The 25352-nt window shown below is 41.9% G+C and overlaps 1 protein-coding gene across 1 annotated transcript in view; it reads right to left on the reverse strand.

Annotated features, from left to right (window-relative positions):
- UBR1 (ubiquitin protein ligase E3 component n-recognin 1) overlaps nt 1–25352 on the reverse strand; it is a 157124-nt gene that overhangs the window by 13249 nt on the left and 118523 nt on the right. The window contains exons 36-42 of the mRNA XM_062205754.1: nt 20607–20662; nt 19568–19664; nt 13523–13590; nt 11702–11852; nt 5261–5348; nt 4034–4167; nt 2482–2590 (exon numbers count right to left, since the gene is read on the reverse strand). Of these exons, the coding sequence (XP_062061738.1) occupies nt 2482–2590; nt 4034–4167; nt 5261–5348; nt 11702–11852; nt 13523–13590; nt 19568–19664; nt 20607–20662 (703 nt within the window). The remainder of the gene's footprint in view (nt 1–2481; nt 2591–4033; nt 4168–5260; nt 5349–11701; nt 11853–13522; nt 13591–19567; nt 19665–20606; nt 20663–25352) is intronic.

Raw genomic sequence — 25352 nt, forward strand, 5'->3', positions numbered from 1 at the left:
TGGGATGTCACAGGCAGTGGCTTAACCTGCTATGCCATGGTGCCAGCTCCCTCCCTATATCTTTTTCCCTCTATTTTTTTAAAAAGAGTTTGTTAATCAAAGACTTACTAAAAAAAAAAAAAAAAAAAAAAAAAAAAACAGAAACCATTCTTAGTATTTCAAAAAGAAGGATTTTTTAAAAGTCTATTATCTTATTTTTTTATTTATTTAAAAAGCAGAGTGACAGAGAGACAGAGATATCCCATCTACTGGTTCACTCCCTAAATGCCTGCTGGGTCAGGCCAAAGCCAAGAGTTTGGAACTCAATCCAGGTGTCTCACAGAGGTGAAAGGCACCCAACTACTTGAGTCATCACCTGCTGCCTCCAAGGGTGCATATTAGCAGGAAGCTGGACCTAGGAGTGGAGCCAGGACTTGATCCTACACACTCCAATATGATATACGGCTATCCCAAGTGGCCTCTTACCCACTGCACCGAACACTTGCCTCTGAAATTTTAATACTTGACTAAACTATAGTAGTAAGTCCAAAACTTAAGTAATCTAAGAATATAAAAATATAATTAGTACAACTTACTGTGATGGTGCTTATCAAAACCCATAATACTGATTTTTTAAAACAATTCATTCTGATAATACTGGAACCCAGAATACCCATGAGAAATAAGGAGGCAAAGAAAAGAAGTTAACAGAAAAGGGGCCAGTGCTGTGGCATAATGGATAAAGCCACCAGGGTCGGTGCTGTGGCGTAGCAGATAAAGCCACCGCCTGCAGTGCCGGCATCCCATATGGGCTCCAGTTTGAGTCCCAGCTGCTCCACTTCTGATCCAGCTCTCTTATGTAGTCTGGGAAAGCAGTAGAAGATGGCCCAAGCCCTTGGGCCTCTGCACCTGCATGGGAGACCCAGAAGAACCTGGCTCCTGGCTTCAGATCAGTCCAGCTCTGGCCGTAGCGGCCAACTGGGGAGTGATGGAAACCTCCCCCCTACCCGGCCTCTCCTCTCTGTGTGTTAACTCTGACTTTCAAATAAATAAATAAATCTAAAAAAAAAAAAAAAAAAAACAAAACAGAAAGGAAGAGTGACAGGAGACAGGCTGACGCAAGTCCTGATGGGGGCATGGAGGGAGAAAGACATTGATTAAAGAAAATTGAGAGGGGCTGGCGCCATGACACACTAGGTTAATCCTCCACTTGCAGCATCAGCATCCCATATGGGTACCGGTTCTAGTCCCAGTTACTCCTCTTCCAGTCCAGCTCTCTGCTGTGGCCTGGGAAGACAGTGGAGGATGGCCCAAGTGCTTGGGCCCCTGCACCCGAATGGGAGACCAGGAAGAAGCACCTGGCTCCTGGCTTCGGATCAGTGTAGCTCTGGCTGTTGCGGCCACTTAGGGAGTGAACCAACGGAAGGAAGACTTTTCTCTCTCTCTCTCACTGTCTGTAACTCTACCTGTCAAATAAATAAATAAAATCTTAAAAAAAAAAAAAAAAGAAAAATGATAAAGAGAAAAAGCAAGGAGACTAAAGAAAATCATGAGGGGAATAAAGTGAGAGTAGCACAGGGAGAAGCGATTATAGAACTGACAAAGGCCAGCACTGCGGCTCAATAGGCTAATCCTCCGCCTTGCGGTTCTAGTCCCGGTCGGGGTGCCGGATTCTGTCCCGGTTGCCCCTCTTCCAGGCCAGCTCTCTGCTGTGGCCAGGGAGTGCAGTGGAGGATGGCCCAAGTGCTTGGGCCCTGCACCCCATGGGAGACCAGGAGAAGCACCTGGCTCCTGCCATCGGATCAGCGCGGTGCGCCGGCTGCAGCGCGCCAGCCGCGGCGGCCATTGGAGGGTAAACCAACGGCAAAGGAAGACCTTTCTCTCTGTCTTTCTCTCTCACTGTCCATTCTGCCTGTCAAAAACAAAAACAAAAAAATGATGTAGGAAAACACAGGTAAGGAGACTGGAGGTTAAGGAGGGTTGACACTGAATAGCAGAGCCAGTGAAAACAGGGAAATTTTTTTCTGAAAGACACACTTCCCTCTGGGGAAGTTAACTGACCTTTCAATGTCTTTCATCTGCCAAATAACTTTTTTTTTTCTATTTTTTTTGTTTTGATTTATTTCATCCAAATAACTTTTCTTGTATCCTCAGTCACCTGAGACGTATGCTGCCAAATGAGATGCAATTTGGGTTCTTTTGATACTGAACTATGACTTTATGTCTGCTAGCCACATCCCCTCCTCTCTGCCTGACTTAAAGCTTGGACGAACATCAGCCATAGGGAGAAAAGTAAAATGCACATTAGTCATAGTGCAGCAAGCAGGAAATGCCTGCTGCTGCCGGTCTCCCCCACTCCTCAAGTGCATGAATTAGGATTCCTCTCTACTTCCGCCACCCCTTCCATCAATGCCAACCATCCTAAAAGCTTAGCAAGCACTTTTAATTTAGAATTTACAAACAAAATAGTAGCCCAACAATGACATTTTGCCCCCATAGTACCTCTGAAGCAAGGGCCTTACGGTATCCCAATATTCCTGGAAAAGCAGGAACAAATTTGTGGGTAAAGACAGATAATTACAGAGTGCATTGTATTCTCCTTCTGCAGAATCTGTAAGAGCAGAACAATACATTTTATAAGCACATTATTCTACCTGGTCGATCTGTCAGCAGAGTTTCTTCATTGCTATGCTCATTTCTAAATGCTATATAGAGAAAGTATAGTTGGTACTTGATAAAATTGTGGGTGGCAAACAAGCCACAGAGATCCTTTTAGAACATAAGTCTGGGTGAGTCACTCTTCTGATGAGATGGCTCCAATGTCTAACCACCACACTTAGTGTAAAATGTGTAAAAAGTGGCTTAAGGGCCCCAAGTGAGCTGCCTCCTATTGCCTCCTAGATCTCATCTCTTGCTTTCCTCTCCTGTTCACTAGGCTTCAGCCATTCTCGTCTCTTTGCTCTTCTTTACCTATGCCAAATTAGGCTTTTGTGTTTATCTTTTCTTCTGCTTAGAAACATTCTTCCTTCAACTGTCTGCCTAGCATAACCTCATGCACGCAGCTATTTGTCCAATGTCTCCTTGCAGAGAAGTTTTCCATGACTACATCCCAAAGAGTTTGCCACTCTGCCCCAGTACACTCTATTCACATGCTCGGCTTTATTTCTTCTTGTATTTATCACCGTTTGATATTATATTATACAAATTTATCAGTTCATTTGCATTTGTTATTGACATTCACTGCCAGAGTATAGGCATCTAGGAGATGAACAAACACATGAGTTTTGTGTATGTGCCAATATCAGATCTGTACTAGCAAATACATGGAAAGTAGCATCTTGTGTTTTTCTTCTTTCTTTTTTGATTTTCTCAGCATTGTATTTTGTATAGAATCAAGATAAACCTAGGTCAGATAAATCCAAGTGAACAGAGCTCAAGATAAAGAAGTTGACAGTAAAGGTGATCTGGTCATTTTATTCTCAAAAGACAAAAGAAGAATCTCTGAGGAATTTTGACGACTCTCCCAAAGTCATACAAACATTCTAATTTTTAGCCTTCTCTACTTAGCCCTAGACTTAGAGGCAAGTAAATAAGAAAGAAAATGACTCTATTGCTTAACTTTATGTGGCTTTGGTTGATTCCCACAGATCTTTCTCAGCAGCATTTTAATTCTTTAATGGTCATATGTTGAAATTTCAAATAACAGGGCATACTGTCAAGTCTACTTCCTACTTAAGCTAAACAATTTTATTCTCTAGAGACAAACAATATTTCCAACCTCTGACCACCCTATCAGTCATATTCTGCATGCGGGCATTTTGTAAACTCCAGCACATAAACAACACAGAAGAGTAGGTCTTGCAGATTATGAGACGCATCTGGTTTTGGCCTCACTAACCTAAACCTGATCACTGGCACATGTTTGAAAGGAGCACAGACAAACTGGGTGGGAAATGAAGTAGTTTTGCCTACTCTAGTGTATGTTTTGGAACTTGAAGGTTGAGAAAAACAATATCTCCCATTTTCTACTTTGTGACTTTATTTTCCTACTTACTGGTAAGCAGTTCTTCAGGTGGAGTTACCCCAAGTAAATAGTGGAAAAACAATGCAGCACAGCGTAGGTAGGGGGTGATGCCATTCTTCAAGGAGACCCACAAATACCAGCCAGGGATACCACACCCAGTGCAGCTAAAAGACATTAATTCCAGAATAGAACAGAATATGCATCAGTCTAAAACCCTAGATTTTAACACATCCTCTTTCAAAATCACAGTTAACCAGTTACTCATTTAATTTTTAAACATACAAAATACTTAATAGGATATTTAAAGTGAAGTTATTAACTATTTAAAAGTATTTATTTATGTGAGAGGCAGAGATACAGAGAGAGAGATAAAGATGCCTTTCATCCACTAACTCCCTAAATGCCCACAACAGGTGTGGCTAGGCCAGGTTGAAGCAAAGAGCCAAGAACTCAATCTGGTCTCCCACATGGGCAGCAGGGACACAATGACTCAGTCACCACCTGCTGCCTCCCACGGTGTGCACCAGTAGGAAGTGGGAGTCAGGAACTGGGACCAGGAACTGAACTCAGGTTCTCTGATGTGAGATGCAGGTGTAACCACCAGGCCAAATGCCCGCCCCCTCCTGTATACTTTAAATCACATCTGGATGTTTTTAATACTTCATGTAATATAAACATTAAGTAACTAGTACTTAATACTGCATTGCTTAGGGGCTAATCACAGGACTAGAAAGTCTGTACATATTCAATACAGATGCAATTTTTAAAAATATTTTTGACCTGTGATTGGCTGAACCTGAGGATGCAAAATCTAACAAGGATGGCCAAATGTAATCAGTTAAGTGACTCAGGCACACCAACTGCATGGGTGGCTGTAGAAGAACAACTCATTTTCTTCTTTCGGCAGTCTCGTAAATTTTAAATATTGCCATTTGTTAAAATTCCATCATCTTATGCCTGTGTTCTCATAGTTTAAAAAGGAAACTATGATGTATCAAACTTGTGTTAGTCTCATCAACAAGTAGGTAGATTTTATTCCAACATACTATCTTTTATTTCAAGGTAAAATCACCAAAATCATTTTTATTTTCAATATAAGCCTATCCTGTGACAAAGTCACATACTAAAAGCCTTCAACTGATTTTAAAATCTGGAATTAAAATGGTTTATCTGGAGCGTCCTGCCAACCAACTGGACAGAAATGGAATTATTAACACAATGCTACTGAAGCAGAGTAGACTATGGACTATTACTCACCTACTTGTATACTGGGAAACCTCTGCAAAGAAAGACGAAGCAGATCGAGCCTCTTCACTGTCTTCCTGAACTTGAGTAAGGGGGAGGCCTGAAAAAGAAATCCGTAAGATGAATTTATGAATTTATTATTTAATTTACAAATTATACCAATTTTCATGGTTCTACAATAATGCTGATTCAGAGGGGACTCTTTCCTTTGTTCTCAATTCTAAATAGTTGGCTCTGAATGTTAAAAACCTTATGTAAACTATCTGTATACTAGCTGGAGAGACCAATAAAGCAGAATCTACTAAATACGGATGCTTAATAGTGACTTACTAAATACAGATGTTTAGAATGTACTGCCCAGGAACTAGTATTGTGGTGCAGCAGGTTAAGCCACTGCTTACAACGCCAGGATCCCATATATCGGAGTGCCCGGAGTTCCTAAGAGTCTTAGTCTAAAAGAGAAGTTTGTATGTCTACAAAGCGAAGTTACTCAGTCTTCACTGTCTGCATTCACCCTCCAGCTAAGAGCCCCATGAAAACAATCTTGTGAAGTTGTCTTCCTCCACTGACCTTTCCTTAAAGAGGGCCATTCCAAATCTTTCTGTTACTTAGAGTAAAGTTCTGGGTAAGCCACTTAAGCTCTCTGAACTTCAGTTTTATTTTATCAAAATGGAGATCAAGGGTAGGCAATTGGCTTGGTAGTTAGATGTCAGTTAAAATTCCCACATTCCATGCTGCAGTGCCTAGGTTCAATGTCTGGCTCCAGCTACATGCCAGTACAGACCTTAGGAGGCAGCAGATAACAGTCCAAGTATTAGGTCCCTGCCACTCAAGTAGAAGATCTGGACTGAGTTCCTGGCTGCAGGCTCAGCTTTTGAGGCATTTGGGGAGTAAAACAGTGGATGGGCTATCTTTGTCTCTTGAATTATAATAAAAAATGGAGATACAAATGCCTACTGTTGGAGCAGGCATTGTGGTACAGTGGCTTAGGATACCCATAACCCATATTAGAGTGCTTTTCAAGTCCTGGCTGCTCTGTGCTTCTGATACAGCTCCTTACTCCACACAGCTTGATGGTCCGAGTACTTGGGTTCCTGCCACCCACACTGGAGTCCTGGATGGAATTCCTGGCTCCTGGCTTTAGTCTGGCCCAGCCACAGCTGTTGTGAGCATGTGGGGAGTGGATCAGTAGATGAAAGTGCTCTCTTTCCAAAACCATCCTTCTGTTCCCCATCACTCTGCCCTCCAAATAAATACATAAGTCTTTTTAAAAATGCCTACTTTGCAGTTTGCTGTGAGGGATGATTATAGCATATTTAAACAGTGCTCTGGTGCTTAAAAAATAACTTTTGGAAAAGCTTTCACATAGGCATTAATTCATCTGAAAGGTCACAACTAAAATTACCCTACATAATTTTTATCTTATCATAGCTGAATACCACTAGTTCTTTTCATTTTTCCAAATAAGATCTCCTTGCCGGGGGCTGGGGTGGGGAACAAGTGTTTGGTATAGCAGGTAAGACCAAGCAGTGGGTCCAGCACTGTGGTGTAGTGGGTAAAGCCCCATAAGGGCGCTGGTTTGTGTCCTGGCTGCTCCATTTCTGATCCAGCTCCCTGCTAATGACATAAGAAAAGCAGCAAAAGATGGCCCAAGTGTTTGGGCCCCTGCTATCCACGCAGAAGACCCAAATCAAGCTCCTGGCTTTGCCATGGCCCAGTGCTGGCTGTGGTGGCCATCTGGGTAGTGAACCAGCGGATGGAAGATTTCTCTCTCTCCCTCTCACTCTTTTAACTCTTTCAAAATAGATAAATGTTAAAAAAAAAAAATCGAGTAGTTAGGTCACAGCTACCTGGAGACAGAGAAAGCAAGGTAACAGCTGGGGTGGTGAGAAGGTGGGGCAAGAGAAGCCAGCATCCAGGAACTCAATCCAGGTCTCCCACATGGGTGGCAGGAACCCAATTACTTGAGCCATCACTGCTATAATCTAGGATCTGCATTAGCAGGAAGGTGGAATCACGAATCAAACCAGGTACTCTGCTAAAGGATGTGGGTGTCCCAAGTGGCATTTTAACCACTTTGCTAAATGACCATCATAGAAGTTTGTTTGACCATTCTTTTTTTTTTTTTTAAGATATATTTTATTTATTTGAAAGACAGAGTTACAGAGAGAGGTAGAGACAGAGAGAGAGAAGTGTTTCATGCAATGGTTCACTCCCCAAATGGCCACAATGTCTGGAGCTGAGCTAATCCAAAGCCAGGAGCCAGGAGCTTCTTCCAAGTCTTCCATGTGGGTGCAGGGGCCCAAGGACTCAGGCAATCTTCCACTGCTTTCTGAGGAGCACTAACAGGGAGCTAGATCAGAAGTGGAGCAGCTAGGACTTGAACCCCTTAGGGGTGCTGCTGGCTGGGGCTTTAATCTGCTGCACCATACTGCTGGTCCCAGATTCTGACCATTCTAATAAGTGTACAGTGCTATCTTAATGTGCAATTCACTAATGATATATAGATGCTGAACACATTTTTTTTTTTTTTGGACAGGAAGAGTGGACAGTGAGAGAGAGAGACAGAGAGAAAGGTCTTCCTTTTCCAATGGTTCACCCACAATGGCCGCTGAGGCAGGCAGAAGCACCAGGTGCTTCTCCTGGTCTCCCATGCGGGTGCAGGGCCCAAGCACTTGGGCCATCCTTCACTGCACTCCCAGGCCATAGCAGAGAGCTGGACTAGAAGAGGAGCAACCGGGACAGAATCCGGCGCCCCGACCGGGACTAGAATACAGGGTGCCGGCAGCGTAGGCGGAGGATTAGCCTAGTGAGCCGTGGCGCTGGCCAGATGCTGAACACTTTTCCACATGATTACTTGCCATCTTGTCTATTTTCTTTGGTGAGGTGTTCTTTAAAGATTTTGTCCTTTAAATTGGGTTGTTTTCTTTCCTCCATTTTATTGATGAGTTGACTACATTTATGTGGGTCCACTTCCAGGCCCTCTATTCTGTTCCACTGTCTCTTCTTTTGCCAGTCGCACACTGTCTTTATTACTGTAACTTTACAGAAAGTCTTATGGCAGAGTAGTGTCAGCCTTGCAACTGTGTTCTTCTCCTTCAGTACTCAGCTGGATCTTCTGGGTTTTTTTTCTTCTCTGTATAAACTTTAGAATCAATTTGTCATTATGTATAAAATAACTTGCTGTGATTTTCAAGGGGAGATTATTGGGTTTCTACTTACTTTTTCTGATTTTACTCTTGTGTCTCTTCCCTTTTAAATTTAAAATCTTGATTTCCATTACTTATTTAGTATATCCTCAAAATTAACACTTGTATCCCCCAAATTATTAACTAACACTAGGTACCAATAATATGATTTCAATTCAAGATTATTTGGGGCAGTAGTTCGTTGTCAAAATACATCCCACTAGGGAAGTATAACTGAAATATTGTGATTTATTTATCCTTTTAAAATCACTTTTTTAAAAAAAATATTTTTCATCTACTTGAAAGGCAGAGAGACAGCAAAAGCAAAAAAGCTCTCTGTGATCTGCTGGCTCACTCCCCAAAGGCCTGCAACAACTAGGGCAGGACCAGGCTAAAGCCATAAACCTGGAAGTCAGTCCTGGTCTCTCATGTGAGTGGCAGGGGCCCAAGCATAGAAGCCACTACCTGCTGCCTCCCAGAATGCACTAGCAGGAGCATGGATCAGAAGCAGAGTATCTCTGACTTGAACTGGCACTCCGTTACAGGATGCTGTGCTGCTCCACAACTCCTGCCCTGAAATTCTGCATGTGAAAGTCACAGAGTAATCATTTTCTTGGGGCCAGTGCTGTGGTGTAGCGGGTAAAACCGCTGCCTGCAGTGCCAGCATCCCACATGGGCGCCACTTCAAATCCCGGCTGCTCCACTTCTAATCCAGCTCTCTGCTATGGCCTGGGAAAGCAGTAGAAGATGGCCCAAGTCCTTGGATCCCTGCACCCATGTGGGAGACCCAGGAGAAACTCCCGGCACCTGCCTTCGGATCAGTACATTGTGGCCAGCTGGGGAGTGAACCAGTGGATGGAAGACCTCTCTCTCTCTCTGCCTCTCCTTCTCTTTCTGTGTAATTCTGACTTTCAAATAAATAAATAAATCATTAAAAAAAACTAATCATTTTCTTGATATGCTTGGTATCTTTTCAAGATTTTCTTTTTCTATTTACTTAAAAGGCCTAGTTACAGACAGAGAGGAGAGACAGAGAGTGAGGTCTTCCATCCACTGGTTCACTCCCCAAATGGCCGCAGCTGAGCTGATCTGAAGCCAGGAGCCAGGAACTTCCTCCGGGGCTCCCACCTGAGTACAGGGACACAAACCCTTAGGCCATTCTCTGCTGCTTTCCCAGGCCATAAACAGGGAGCTGGATCAGAAGTACAGCAGCCAGGAGTCGAACTGGCACCTATATGGGATGCAGGCATCACAGACGGATGCTTAACCTACTATACCACAGCGCTGGCCCCTTGATACCTAGATATAGTCAGATTCATCTGCTATTTAATTTGTAAAAATTTCCTCCATCTTTTGGAGGCAAGCAAATCAAAATCAAAATTCACTGGTGGCCGGCGCCGTGGCTCAACAGGCTAATCCTCCGCCTTGCGGCGCCGGCACACCGGGTTCTAGTCCCGGTCGGGGCACCGATCCTGTCCCGGTTGCCCCTCTTCCAGGCCTGCTCTCTGCTGTGGCCAGGGAGTGCAGTGGAGGATGGCCCAAGTGCTTGGGCTCTGCACCCCATGGGAGACCAGGATAAGCACCTGGCTCCTGCCATCGGAACAGCGCGGTGCGCCGGCCGCAGCGCGCTGCCGCAGCGGCCATTGGAGGGTGAACCAACGGCAAAAAGGAAGACCTTTCTCTCTGTCTCTCTCTCACTGTCCACTCTGCCTATCAAAAAAAAAAAAAAATTCATTGGAATTTTTGCTCTAACCTCTGTGTCTTTACCTTATTTATAGGCAAGTAGTTTTGGTTGTTAGTTTATATTTCTAGTGTTTTTTATTAAAACATAAGCAAATATGAGTATATGTGAGCATATATACATACATAAAATACCTTACACAAAGATGCTATACTATAACCACTATTCTGTATTTTGCTTTTTTTCACTTAACAATATACTCTGGATGTCATATCAGTAGATCTTATTAATTCCTGATTATAATAGCATAGCATTCTTTGACATGGATAGATCCCTGATTGATAGCTAAACTGTTTATGGCTTTTTGACATTTCAAATAATGCCACAAGGAATAATATTGTGCTTATATCACTTCATATATTTTTACAAATAAAGCTTTGGAATAGATTCTTAGAAGCAAAGCTGGAAAGTCAAAGGGTATTCACATGTGATTTTACTAAATTTTATTCTAATGTCCCTGTAATTGCCTCTTTATCTCCTAAACTATATATACTTCTTCTTTTTTTTTTTTTTTTTGACAGGCAGAGTGGATAGTGAGAGAGAGAGACAGAGAGAAAGGTCTTCCTTTTTGCCATTGGTTGACCCTTCAATGGCCGCTGCGGCCGGCGCATCTCTCTGATCCGAAGCCAGGAGCCAGGTGCTTCTCCTGGTCTCCCATGCGGGTGCAGGGCCCAAGCACTTGGGCCATCCTCCACTGCCTTCCCGGGCCATAGCAGAGAGCTGCCTGGAAGAGGGGCAACCGGGATAGAATCCGGCGCCCCAACCGGGACAAGAACCCGGTGTGCCAGCGCCACAAGGCGGAGGATTAGCCTGTTAAGCCACGGCACCGGCCAAAACTATATATACTTCTAATAGCCCTCATTGATCAGTGATATCTAGAACAAGACTCTTCTATAGAAAACCAGACTCTAAAAGGACAACTATACCATAATGCTATAATGTAATACTACTCAACAACCCTCACATGAGCATTTAGTCAAAAAACATTTAATGAGCCCTTACTAGATTCAACAAAAATGGAGACTTTGAAATTGGGTTGCTTATTACCATCAAGAAAGTTACACTGGAGATATAAGAAGCAGGAAGGTATGGAATAACAATAGGAAATACTCACAAATAACCACACAAATAACAAATGCTACAAGGCAAACAAAAAGCTGTTTGAGGAATCAAGAATGATTCCTTTCGATAAGACAGGATTATCTAAGTTCTCAGACAGGACACACCTTGGAAAGGCCTTCAAAATGGAGAATTAAAACAAACCAGAGAAAAACAGGTCCAAATAGACAGGCAGTTGCAAAATAATGAGGGAATCATGTTGTTTCAGATAACTATCTCTTTAATACCTTATTCTACTTTTCTCTGTCTAAATAGTATCCATGAAGAAATAAACAAATAATCATTCAATGAGAGGCATAATATAAAATTCAGACACAAAAAAATGGCTTATCACAGCACAATGAATTTGGGCAATAAAGCATAGACAAATATTCTTTACAGACAACATTCACAGAGGAGCTTTACCTGTGTCTATTGTAAGAAGTATCTGAAGCATGTGTGCCATGGTGATCAAATGGAAGAGATAAAGGTGGTTATAGGAAGAACTAATTGATGAAGGCTGCAGATCAACTGTGTCATCCCAGTATAGAGATGGAAATGCTAAGACAGCACCTACCTGTGAGAGAAAAATGGACATCAACATGGATAATAGCGAAAGACCAATACAAATACAAATACAACTAAATGTAAAGGGTACCAAATGCTGCACTGTGGGGTTTCTAAATAACCACTATATTTTTCCTAGTTATTCAGCAGAGTATCTTAGAGACTATACCATAAATGAAAGACAAAATTCATTACCAAACAGTTACCTTTTGCTGGACCTACTTATTCTGGGTCTAGGTGGTGGTTCCAACTACGTGTTTCAGAAGACTCAACATTAAAATCACTTGGGGAGTTTTTCAAATAACATAACCACATCCTACCCCAACTAAATATGAACTTCTAAGATTCAGTTACCAGTACTCTTTTCAAGGATTCCAAAAATTCCAAGTGAGAGTCAGGGTTGACAACCACTGGATTCTAAAGGTCAGAACAACTGAGGGATGGAGATGGTAGCTAACCCTGCAGTCATAAACTCTTCCCTATGCATATCGCCACCACTTTCTGAACAGAACTCAGTTTGAAGGAATGGAAAAGCTCTGCAAGAAATTACAAAACAGGGGCCAGCATTGTGACACAGCAGGTTAAGCTGCCACCTGACACTGGTATCCCATATGAGCACCAGTTTGAGTCTTAGATGCTCTACTTTTTCTTTTCTTTCCTTTTTTTTTTTTTTTTTTTTGGACAGGCAGAGTTAGACAGTGAGAGAGAGAGAGAGAGAGAGACAGAGAGAGACAAAGAGAACAGTCTTCCTTCCGTTAGTTCACCCCTAAGTGGACGCTATGGCCAGTGCGTTGCAGCCAGCATGCTGTGCCGATCCGAAGCTAGAACCAGGTGCTTCCTTCTGGTCTCCCATGCAGGTACAGGGCCCAAGGACCTGGGCCATCCTCCACTGCCTTCCAGGGCCACAGCAGAGAGCTGGAAGAGGAGCAACCGGGACAGAATCCAGCGCCCCGACCGGGACTAGAACCCGGTGTGCCGGCGCCGCAAGGCGGAGGATTAGCCTAGTGAGCCGCGATGCCGGCCTCCAGATGCTCTACTTTTGATTCAGCTCTGTTACTGGAAAGCAGAGGAAGATGGCCCAAGTATCTGGGACCCTGCCACCCATGTGGGAGACCTACAGGAAGCTCCTGGCTCCCATTTTCAGCCTGGCGTAACCCCAGCAGTTGTGGCCATTTTGGTAGTAAACCAGTAGATGGAACTCTGTCTCTCTAACTCTGCCTTTCAAATAAATAAAAAAATCTTAAGAAATTTCACCAGGTCTACAAGTGTTTTGAGAAAGCCAAAAGACACCCATGGCCTAGTCTCTACCAACAAATAATTAATGATTTTAAAATAGCTTACACTGTCATTCATTGCTTATGATATAAAAAAGAAAATGGGGGTGGGAGGAAGGATTATATTGAGTTAGAAAAAGTCTGCTTGCACAAGTACCAGCTAATAAAATCAATTAGGACAAGGCTTATTACTAAGTACAAGGTAAATGTGCTATTATATTATAGAGTGATTTTGATGGTCTCCATCTACTCTGTACCTGTTTATAAATAGAATGGATAAGGGAGCAAAATTTACAGGTTGAAAACTAATAATTTGTAATCTTGAACAGAGAGCATAAATTCAAACGAGAAAAGCACATGAAATTATAAACTTAAGTGACTTGAAAAAGTTGTACTGAACACTTACCAAAACATGAAATAAATCTATAGATAGAAGACATGGTGTATCTTCTGATTTTAGGTTAGGAAGAACAACTAAAAAAAAACGAAGACAAGAAGTTAATATAATTCAGTCAGCAAGACAGCAACGCAGTTAAACAAAATGAAAGATAGAAAATATCTAAAATGGCAATATAACAGGGTTATAAAACATAGAAACTGGTACTTCACAGCTTTTAAGATATGGGAATGTAATCAAAGACAAATTGAGAAAAGTCTCTTAAAAAACCTCAGACACAATTTAAGCTTGAAAGCTAAGATCTCAGAGGGTAAGATAAATGAGCCAGGGCAAGTGAAACAAGGATTTCTCAATAAGTAGTTGTCGAATGAATCAATAAAGAGTTGCTTTTATACAATGTTCCTTTGATCACTTTCCCCACTAACTGTACATTCTCAAGTGTTCGGTGATACGGAATATGTGAATACATTTGATACTAAGAGCACGGAGAACACACAAAGCAGTACGGGTGAAATGAGGATGGAGAAAATTCTCCTGAACAAAATTAGGTAATGGGTTATACAGATAATGATCAAGAGGAAATGCAGACTGTTCAAAAGCTATCATCTTTTCTAATTTGGTCAGTCTCTAAGGAAAAGCAATAAATCAGACATTAGAGAAGAGTAGAAAGGAAGTGAAATCAGCAAGTCAGGACCACAGGAATGGTTTTGTGTGAGGGAGGGAACGAATTATTTCTCAGTAAAACTGTTATTTTACAAAATGAAGGAAGGCAGACTCTTCTCAAACAAATTTTGAAACCCCAAATCAAGATCCTAAATAATGTTTTGGGATCAACAGACTGAAATATACACTTAAATTACTACATATCTGAGATGGTAATGTTATATTTGTTATTGTACAATACTTTTCCTTAGTGTAATGCTCTGAGCCACTTATCTGCAAAGAGAAATGATCTTTGCATAGTCCCCATTCATTCTACTTGCTTGAGTTAGTAAATATGCATTGCTGATTTTGATATATTTACTATTTGCATTATTTGCATTAAAAATAGAAAAAAGCAGCAAGGATAAAAAGTCATAAGTTTATTTTCTACTTTTAAAATAAAAGCTTATTTATTGGTATATAAAGCAGTACAAAATTATCTTTGTTTTTATTTTAATAGCTCAATCTTTGCATAGTTAGCTATGAAAGGAATTCAAAATTATAATATTTCTAATAATATAAAGCTTCACACTCATATGAACTCAAGTCAAAACCATAGTTTTTGAGTCAGGAAAAAGAAAATGAACAGAAAGTTAAAAATGTATAATAAAACAAAAAGCTAATAGAATACCATTTTAAAAACCACATGGCCTTCATATTCTTTGAATTTATTAAGGCAGGTAAGATGAGCTTCAGGAAAAATGATGAATCAATGGTGAAGGGTCATAACAGGTGATGAGTTCCAAGCCTCAACTTCTTAATTTTTCATGCTACTAGGTCAAGTTATTTGATATTCCATGAAGTAAAATTATAAACTATAAAAAGCTTATTAAATCTATGTAGAAATGGGAAAGAAGAAGATTCTAAACAAAATGCAAAAAGGTTAGATCAGGGGCTTTGGAATTGGACTGAAATGGGTTCAAGTACTAGCTGTGACTATGTGTCACAGGCACGCAGGAGAACTTCTCTGTCTACATTGCAGACAAGACTGCTGGGAGGCTCATCCACATACGTACTTATAGCACTTTCCCCAAGCCTGGTATGTAATAACTACTTAATAAAGTTATTAATATTGGCTATATTAAACATGCTGATTACAGGGTCCTTCCTTTAACCTGCTGAGTGATCCTGACAAACCCCTTGTTGTCTCTAGGTCTCATTTCCTCACAAAATATTTCAGTAACATGAATATTTCTAGGGTGGGCATTTGGCTCAGCAGTTAAGATACCACTTGGGATGTATGTATCTCATATAGAATGCCTATCTTTGAGTCCCAGCTCTGCTCTTGATTTTAGCTTCCTACTAATGCACACTTTGGGAGGCAGCAGATGATGGCTCAATTACTTCAGTTCTGGCCAACCACATGGGAGACCCAGACTGAGTTTTGGGTTCCTGGCTTTGGCCTGGCCTAGCCCTGACTATCTTAGGCATATGAGGGGTTAACTACTGGATTGGAGTCTGTATGGCTCTGCCTTTCAAATAAATAAATAGTTAATATGATTATTTCTGATATATCAGCAATTCCATCACATCACCTAACTTACTTTCTTCTCAATGTTACAACTCACTTTACTCTCAGGACATTTAAATAACCCCTGAATTCTTTTTCCTGAATTTCATCACATTCTAAGCTGGTGGAAAACTCTTTCTTTTTTTAAAAAAAAAATTTTGTTTATTTGAAAGGCAGAGTTAGAGAAGAGAGGAAGGGAGAGAGAGAGAGAGAGAGATCTTCCATTCACTGGTTCACTCCCCATATGGCCACAATGGGAGAAGCTGGGCTAATCCAAAACCAGGAGCCAGGAGATTCTTCTGGGTCTCCCACGTAGGGGGCAGGGGCCAGGGCCCAAGCACTTGGGCCATCTTCCACTGCTTTCCCAGGTGCATTAGTAGGGAGCTGGATCAGAAGTAGAGCAGCCAAGACTCAAACTGGTGCAAATGAGATGCCAGCACTGCAGGGGGTAGTTTAACCTGCTAAGCCACAGCGCCAGTCCTGAAATACTCTCTCTTTTTTTTTTTAAAGATTTATTTTATTTAATTGAAAGGCAGAGGGGCTGGTGCTGTGGTGTACTAGGTTAATCCTCCGCCTGTGGCGCCAGCATCCCATATGGGCGCCAGTTCTAGTCCCGGTTGCTCCTCTTCCAGTGCAGCTCTCTGCTGTGGCCTGGGAAGGCAGTGGAAGATGGCCCAAGTGCTTGGGCCCCTGTACCCGCATGGGAGACCGGGAGGAGGCACCTGACCCCTGGCTTTAATTGGCACAGCTCCGGCCATTGAGGCCATTTGGGGGATGAACCAATGGAAGGAAGACCTTTCTCTGTCTCTCTCTCTCACTGTCTGTAACTCTACCTCTCAAATAAATAAATAAAAATCTTAAAAGGAAAAAAAAAAAAAAGAAAGGCAGAGTCAGAGAGAGAGAGGTAGAGACAGTATGAGAGAGAGAGAGAGAGAGATATATCGATCTTCCATCTGCTGGTTCATTCCCCAAATGGCTGAGCCAGGCAAAGCCAGGAGCCAGGAGCTTCTTCTGATCTCCTACATTGGTGAGGGACCCAGGAACTTGGGCCATCCTCTGTTGCCTTCCCAGGCACAGTAGCAGGGAGCTGGATCAGAAGTAGAGAAGCTAGGACTTGAACCGGCACCCATATGGGATGCTGGTGCTATAGGCAGGGGCTTTAACCTGCTGTGCCACAGTGCCAGCCCTGGGAATATTCTTTCTATAGTCAAATTTTTCTTAAAGGCAGCTCTGAACTTTTTTATTTCCCTAGTTGATGAAAATATTTTAAATTTCTTTTGAAATCAAAAGTCAGTTTTGCAATGCATATTTTCACTTTATCAAAATTTCCTTTTGCTAATTTTACTACCTCAGCAAGGTTTACGTGATGTGAGAAAAGCATGGTTTCAAATATTAGTTCTGCCTCTTACTGGTTTTATGATTATGAGCAAGTCATAAAATTCTCTGTGCCTCAGTTTTCTTACTGTAAATGGGAATAATGATGACTTCCTTGAAGGATGGTGATTAGAAGAAATAAGACTGCACAATAAAATCCAAGTTCAATTCCTAGGACACATTTACAGCAGTGAACATGCATGTCCAATTGCTTCTACAGACTCGAACCAGCATTGTGGGAATTTAACTAGAAGCAAAGGTACCTCCCTCAACAGATTATCAAGGTAAAGCTGGTCTACCCCGTTAGAAAAAAATGCCTGCCTGTTCAGCTAGAAAAAAACCTGCCTAGTTTTTTTTTTTTTTTTTTTTTTTTTTTTTTTTTTTTAAGATTTATTCATTCATTTGGGGCCAGTGCTGTGGCATAGTAGGTAAAGCTTCAGCCTGCAGAGCCAGCATCCCATATGAGTACCGGTTCAAGACCCAGCTGCTCCTCTTCTGATCCAGCTCTCTCCTATGGCCTGGGAAAGCAGTAGAAGATGGCCCAAGTCCTTGGGCCCCTGTACCCGCATAGAAGACCTGGAAGAATCTTCTGGTTCCTGGCTTCAGATCAGCTAAGCTCTGGTCATTGCAGCCATTTGCGGAGTAAACCAATAGATAGAAGACCTCTCTCTGCTTCTCTGTAAATATACCTTTCAAATAAATAAATAAATAAATATTTTTAAAAAAGATTTGTCCATTTATTTGAAAGGCAGAGTTACAAAGAGGCAGAGGCAGAGAGAGAGAGAGAGAGAAAGAGAGAGGTTTTCCATCTGCTGGTTTACTCCACAAATGGCCACAACAGAGCTGGGCCAATCCGAAGCCAGAAGCTTCTTCTGAGTCTCCCATGCAGGTGCAGGGGTACAGGGGCCCAAGGACTTGGGCCATCTTTTACTGCTTTCCCAGGCCATAGTAGAAAGTTGGATTGGAAGTGGAGCAGCCAGGACTCGAACCGATGCTCATATGGGATGCCGGCACTGCAGGCAGCGGCTTTACTCACTAAACCACACTAAACCACAGCACCAGTCCCACCCCGTCTAGTTTTAAGGCTTAAAAATACCTAACATTTGTATTTGGTAGAAACACACACATCTGGAAAATGAAATTGAACCACCATCCCACCTACCTATGGAGTTTTGGATATATGAACAGACAGACTTATAAACCCTTTGTAAGGCTGACCTATTTGGGTACAAGGAGCTCTTGTAGTAGTCTTTGCAAATTCCCAAACGTAAAAGCAGATAACTAAAATTAAAGCAGCATCATTCTATTGCTTGTAACTTCTGATCCTTTATATTTTAAGTGTTTATTATTTTTTTCATCTACTTGCAAGGCAAATTGAGAAAAGAAGAGCAAGGGAGAGAGAAAGATTTTTTCTACCTGTGGTTCAATATCAATATTTGATACAGCTGTATCAAATACAGCTGGGGCTGGGCCAGGCAAAGTCAGGAGCTCAGAACTCAATCTGGGTTTCCCAAGTGGGTGGCAGGGGCCCAAGCACTTGAGCTGTCTCCTGCTGCCTCCCAGGATGCATCCAGGAAGTAGAATAGCCAGTATTCAAACTGGCACTCTGACACATAGGCGTCCAAGCAGTAGCTTAACCCACTGCATCATGGCACTTGCACCATTTTTCTTAGTTTTATATTGAGCGCACTATATGAGCTCTTAGTAATTCTACAGTTTGTTAGATTCTGACGAAACTAGCTGTTATAATCTGCTTCTCAAAGAAAAGGGCATGGACCTGAATTTTGAGATTACCACACTTGGTATTTCTATTGTTTGACTTTGGCTCACTAACAAAAACTAAACATTTTAAAATAAATATCCATGTCATCCTTCCCTTTTCTAACTATACTGAAGACACCAGGGATATTAGTGGTGTGGATACGGTTCAAGGAACAAATATCGAAAGTATATGGAAAATTCCCCAACAAAAATAAGATTGGGTTAGGTGTTTGGCCTAATAGTTAAGACATGAGTTGGGATGCCTGTATTCCACATCAGAGTGCCTGGGGTCAGCACCTGATTCCTCTCCTGATTCCAGCTTCCTGCTAATGAAGACCCTGGGAAGCAACAGATGAAGGCAAGAGTGGTTAGGTCTCCTCCGCACATACGGGAGACCTGGATTGAGTTACTGGATCCTGGCTTTGTCTTGGCCTACTCTCAGCCGTAGCAGGTACTGGGGAGTAAATCAGTGAATGGCAGCTCACTTGCTCTCTCTCACTGTCTCTGCCTTTCAAATAAATTAAATAAATAAATAAATAAAAATTAAAATATTGCAAGCATTACAGCACAGTATTTATTTTTTCTGAGTCTGCTGTAGATAATAGTATTCACAATTAGTGCAGTGTGCTGTTTCCTAATGAAGTAGTCAAAAATACAGTGGAAAAAGACTCCCAAATAATAACAAAATCATTCAGAGAAGACGTTACCTGAGAGAAGACGAATCAGATGTTTCTGAATTACGACTTGAGAAAAGGTAACCCTCTGTGCAAGTGCAAACTGAATCAATGCTTTCAGACCATTATGCTGGATCATAAGAGGAAAAGGGAAAAACAAGAGATGGCAGACTTAAGTCATTCACAATAAAACAATTCTAATCCCGCAGAATCTGTTGCAGACTCATTATATAATTCACATTCTTACAACTAAATCATAACGTTCTTAATACCTCTACAAAGTTCTTACGACTAAAATTTCTAATAAATTTTCCCATGACAAAGAGATACTAAAGCTATAATCCTTCAATTCTCAGTAAAGCACTCATTTTCTCCAGAGTCAACTTTTTAAAAGTCTGGCCTAATTTATTCTATTGAGACCTGTGCAAGTCTATTTCTAGAAATTCTAAAATGATGGCAGAAAACCACTGAAATAGATCGTCTGCTTCCCATCTGTAGGATGTAGCCACAGGAAAATACACTGAATGGCAAGTCCCCTGTGCCAATTGTCAGAAGTAAGGACTGGTCTTTAGTCTTCACAGGACAACTGAGCGCATTTCTTGAGTACTGTTTTTTAGGGCCCCGTATGTTAGGAGGCTTGGGTCAGAGGCAGAAATACAGTCCTGCAAAAGTGTCAGGATCTGCCCATCAAGAAGCTATAGCTGAGTTTGATTCTTGATTTTAGAAAGACGAATTAGCTACAGCTAAGCCGCACTGATTCTCAATGTTATATGATGGTACAAAATTGGTAAAGGGGGGGAGGAAGGAAATGGAGGAGATGCCAGGTTTCTGATCTGGCAAAAAAGGGAAGATGAACTATCACCTGAAATCTCTGTGTGAAATACAATTAACCGCAGAGACTGAGCAAACTCTGGAAAGTGCAAACACTGATCTTTCAGTTTTCCATGAGCCTGGAGCAACTCCTTTCTCTCTACAGAATCCTGCTAATCTATTTTGATAAGTGTGGAATTACTACAAAACAAAACAGAACAAAACCCCATGAGTTAGTCACCCCTTGTTGGAATACACATACCTGCCTATTTTGAAGAGCTCCAAACAGAGGTTTTCCTTCATCTCCCAATAGGTTTTCTCAAAGAATAAGAAAAGCATAAAAACAATAAATCTTAAATCCTGCTACAATTGTATTATTTCTATCAGAGGTCTTTTAATTAATTTTTTATCAGATTTGTACTCTTCCCCTTACAATTCTTAAATTAGAAATTTATAATTTTTGAGAAAATACTAGAGAAGCATATGTAAATTATTTAGAAATTACTGGTATAAATAATAAAGCCCCTGCAGCAATCTGAAAAGAATACGTGGGAAAAACAAGGAACCTTGTTATTTTCCCTTTTACCATCTCTTCTATGCAAGAAAAATTTTAGTAATTCTTATATATAATCAAACCATTTTGTTTAAAAATAGAATGGGAGCAGGTGTTTGGCACAGTGTTAAGACACTGCTTGGGATGCCCACGTTCCGTATCAGCGTGCCGAGGTTCGAATGTAAGCTCCATTTCTGTTTCTAACTCCCTGCTAATGCACACCCTGGAGGCAGCAATGATGTCTCAAGCAGTCAGGTCCCTGCCATCCATGTGGGGGACCTGGATTGAGTTCATGGCTCCTGGCTTGGGCTGACTAGCCCTGGCTGTTGTGAGTATCTGGGGAGTAAACTAGAGGCTGGGAATTCTGACTCTGTCTTCATCTGTCTGCCTTTCAAACCAACACTACATAATCAATAAATATAAATTCTAAAAAATATGTAAGGCAAATGTGAGAAACTTTATTCTTTCTGGTACATTAAAAAAATAATTAGAATAGATGACAGGAAAAAGGAAGAAATTGAAAATACTAAAACTCCTGTTGGACAAGACATTTATTGCTAAATTACTCATTTTTCACTGATCCTAAGAAGGCTATACATACATACATATATATATGTATGTATATATATATATATATATATGAGCAAGAAGGTTTTCTATTTTCTTTTTCCACTTTGAAATGGACAATAATAAAAGATCCTCTGGTTTTAACTCCTCAACCATTATAATAAGCTAACACATCCTGAACATCTCTCCATCCCCAAAAGGAATGAATTTAGCTGCTAATGTACTAAGAATAAAGGAGAGCACGATATCTACTCAAGAGAAAAATCATGGCAGCGCTGTGGTACAGTAGGTGAAGTTGTGGCCTGCTGCACTGGCATCCCAGTATGGGTGCAGGTTAAGGTCCTGGTTGCTCCACTTTGCTCCAACTCCTTGCTAATGTGCATGAGAAAGCAGCATAAGATGGTCCAGGTCCCTGGGCCCCTGTCACCTATGTGGGAGACCAGGAAGAAACTCCTGTTTCTTAGCTCTGGTCTTGCCCAGCCCAGGTGGTTGCAGCCATTTGGAGAGTGAATTAGTGGATGGAAGTGTTCTCTGTAACCCTGCCTTCCAAATAAATAAATATTTATTTATTTATTTATTTATTTATTTTACTTTCTACAATTAACATTTTACTATAGTTGCCTTATCATATCTATTTGTTCATCATTACATTTTATGGATGGTTGCAAAGTAAGCTGTCTTCCCCGCCACACACCAGAAATCTTTTATTAAAGGAATATATTTCATAATTATACTTCATACATTTCATAAATACAACTTCCTGAACATGGTGATTCTTCTCACTGTACCCGCCCTCCCACTCACTCTCCCCCCCTCTCCCTCCTCCTCCCTCTCCTATTCCCACTCTTATTTTTTTACTAAAATCTATTGTAAATTAACTTTATACACATATGATTGACTCTATGTCAGTAAAGAGTTCAAGAAATAGTATGAAAAAAAATCCTCAACAGTCTAGACAAAGTCTGTTCAAAGTCAATTAAAGCCCTAGTCTGTAACACCAGCATTCCATATGGGTGTAGTCCTAACTATTCCACTTTGCTCCAGCTCCCTGCTGGTGCACCTGAGAAAGCAGTGGAGGATGGCTCAAGTCCTTGAGCCCCTGCACCTACATGGGAGACCCAGAGGAAGCTCTTGGCTCCTGGATCCTGGCTTCGGATCAGCTCAGCTTCAGCTGTTGTGACCATTTGGGAAGTGAATCAGCGTACAGAAGACCAGTCTCTCTGTCTCTACCTCTCTCTGTAACTATTTTTTTTTTTTAAAAGATTTATTTATTTGAAAGTCAGAGTTACACAGAGAGAGAGGGAGAGGCACAGAGAGAAAGAGAGAGAGAGAGAGAGAGAGAGAGAGAGAGAGAGAGAGAGAGAGAGAGTCTTCCATCCACTGGCTCACTCCCCAATTGGCTGCCATGGCCAGAGCTGTGCTGTTCTGAAGCCAGGAGCCAGGACCTTCTTCTGGGTCTCCCACACAGGTGCTGGGGCCCAAGGACTGTGACAAATTTTTAAAAAAGCTGTGACAATATTTAAACTTCAAGGTCTAAATAAACTCGTGACTCCTAATTCTAGTCATCCCCAAAATAGTGCAGTATGAAATACCTACACTGAAAGTTTGAAGGGGCTCAGCAGCTCTGACTCCAATAGAATGCTTTACATTATTTTGTTCTTTCTTTTTTTTTTTAAGGTCTATTTTTTATTTATTTGAAAGGCAGATTTAGACAGAGGAGGAAAGAGGGGAAGGGAAGGAGAGAGGGGGAGGGGTAGAAAGAGAAGGAGAGTGAGGGAGGAAGGGGGTTGGGGGGAGGAGGAGGAGGAGGAGCAGAGAGAGAGAGAGAGAGAAAGAGAGAGAAAGAGACTGATCTTCCATCTGCTGGTTCACTTTCCAAATGGCCAGAATGGCCAGAGCTGAGCCAGGCCAAAGCCAGGAGCCAGTAGACTCTTCTGGTCTCCCACATGGGTGCAGGGGCCCAAACACTTGGGCCATTTTCTGCTGCTTTCCCTAAGCCATTACAGGGAGCTGGATGAGAAGTAGAGCAGCTGGGACGCAAATTGGCACCCATATGGGACGCTGGCCTCAGAGGTGGAGGCTTAACCTGCTACACCACAGTGCCAGCCCCGAATGCTTTACATTTCTTAACAGTTTGTTCAGATTCTGTTCTATTAAAACTTCACTTCTCTTATTTCTCATTTTATTTAATCATAGTAATTTTATTTTATTTAATCATAGTACCCATAATTTTAGTCAAAAAGGTTTGGACGTGATTTATTTAAAAAAATATTTTAAAAAAATATTTTATTTATTAGAAAGTCAGAGTTACACACACAGAGAAAGAGAGGCAGAGAGAAAGAGGTCTTCCATCTGCTGGTTCGCTCCCCACCTGGCCGCAACAGCCAGAGCTGAGCCAATCTGAAGCCAGGAGCCAGGAGCTTCTTCTGGGTCTCTCACACGGGTGCAAGGGCCCAAGGACTTGGGCCTTCTTCCACTGCTTTCCCAGGCAATAGCAGAGAGCTGGATCGGAAATGGAGCAGCCAGGACTAGAACCGGCACCCATATGGGATGCTGGCAGAGGATTAACCCACTGCATCACAGCACAGGCCCCTGGAGATAATTTCTAAAATCTATTTAGAGACTGATGCTGGTGTTTATAAAAGCTTTGGGGAAAAAAGAGGTTTCGTGATATTTAATTCAAATTATAAAATAAGTTTCTGGGGCTGGCACCATGGCGCAGTAGGTTAATCCTCCACCTGCGGTGCTGGCATCTCATATGGGTGCCAGTTCTAGTCCCGGCTGCTCCTCTTCCAATCCAGCTCTCTGCTGTGCCCTTGGAAAGCAGTAGAAGATGACCTGAGTGCTTGCACCCACATGGGAGTCCAGGAAGAAGCACCTGGCTCCTGGCTTCGGATCAGCGCAGCTCCGGCCATTGCGGCCATCTGGGGAGTGACCTTTCTTTCTGTCTCTCCCTCTCACTGTCTGTAACTCTACTCCTCAAATAACTAAATAAAAAAATCTTTAAAAAAATAAAATAAGTTTCTTGTTAAAAATACAAAAACACATAGGCCGGCGCCGTGGCTTAACAGGCTAATCCTCCGCCTTGCGGCGCCGGCACACTGGGTTCTAGTCCCGGTTGGGGCGCCGGATTCTATCCCGGTTGCCCCTCTTCCAGGCCAGCTCTCTGCTATGGCCCGGGAAGGCAGTGGAGGATGGCCCAAGTCCTTGGGCCCTGCACCCGCATGGGAGACCAGGAGAAGCACCTGGCTCCTGGCTTCGGATCAGCGAGATGCGCCGGCCGCAGTGGCCATTGGAGGGTGAACCAACGGCAAAAAGGAAGACCTTTCTCTCTGTCTCTCTCTCTCTCACTATCCACTCTGCCTGTCAAAAAAAAAAAAGATTTATTAAAAAAAAAATACAAAAACACTTCAAAAAGTTTGTGAAATAATGGAATTAAAAGATAAGATTATTGGGGTCGGCACTGTGGCGTGGAGGGTGAAGCTACCACCTACAGTGTCAGTATCCCATATGGGTGCCAATTCGAGTCTCAGCCGCTCACTTCCAATCCAGCTCTCTGCTATGGCCTGAGAAAGGAGTGCAGGATGGCCCAGTCCTGTGTAGGAGACCTAGAAGAAGCTCCTGGCTCCTGGCTTCAGATTTGCACAGCTCTGGCTGTTGCAGCCAACTGGGGAACGAACCAGTGCATGAAAGACCTCTCTTCCTCTGCCTCTCCTTCTCTTCTCTGTGTAACTCTTTCAAATAAAGAAATAAATCTTTTTTTTTCTTTTAAATAAAGATAGGATTATTTTGGTGCAAAAAGTTTGGGAATTCTTGCCTAAGAGGGGATCTTCAAAACGTTTATCAAATGTATACTATGAAAAAACTAGGCATAGGTTAAAAAATCCT

Source organism: Lepus europaeus, chromosome 11 (genome assembly GCF_033115175.1).
Source record: "Lepus europaeus isolate LE1 chromosome 11, mLepTim1.pri, whole genome shotgun sequence".
Lineage (NCBI taxonomy): Eukaryota > Metazoa > Chordata > Mammalia > Lagomorpha > Leporidae > Lepus > Lepus europaeus.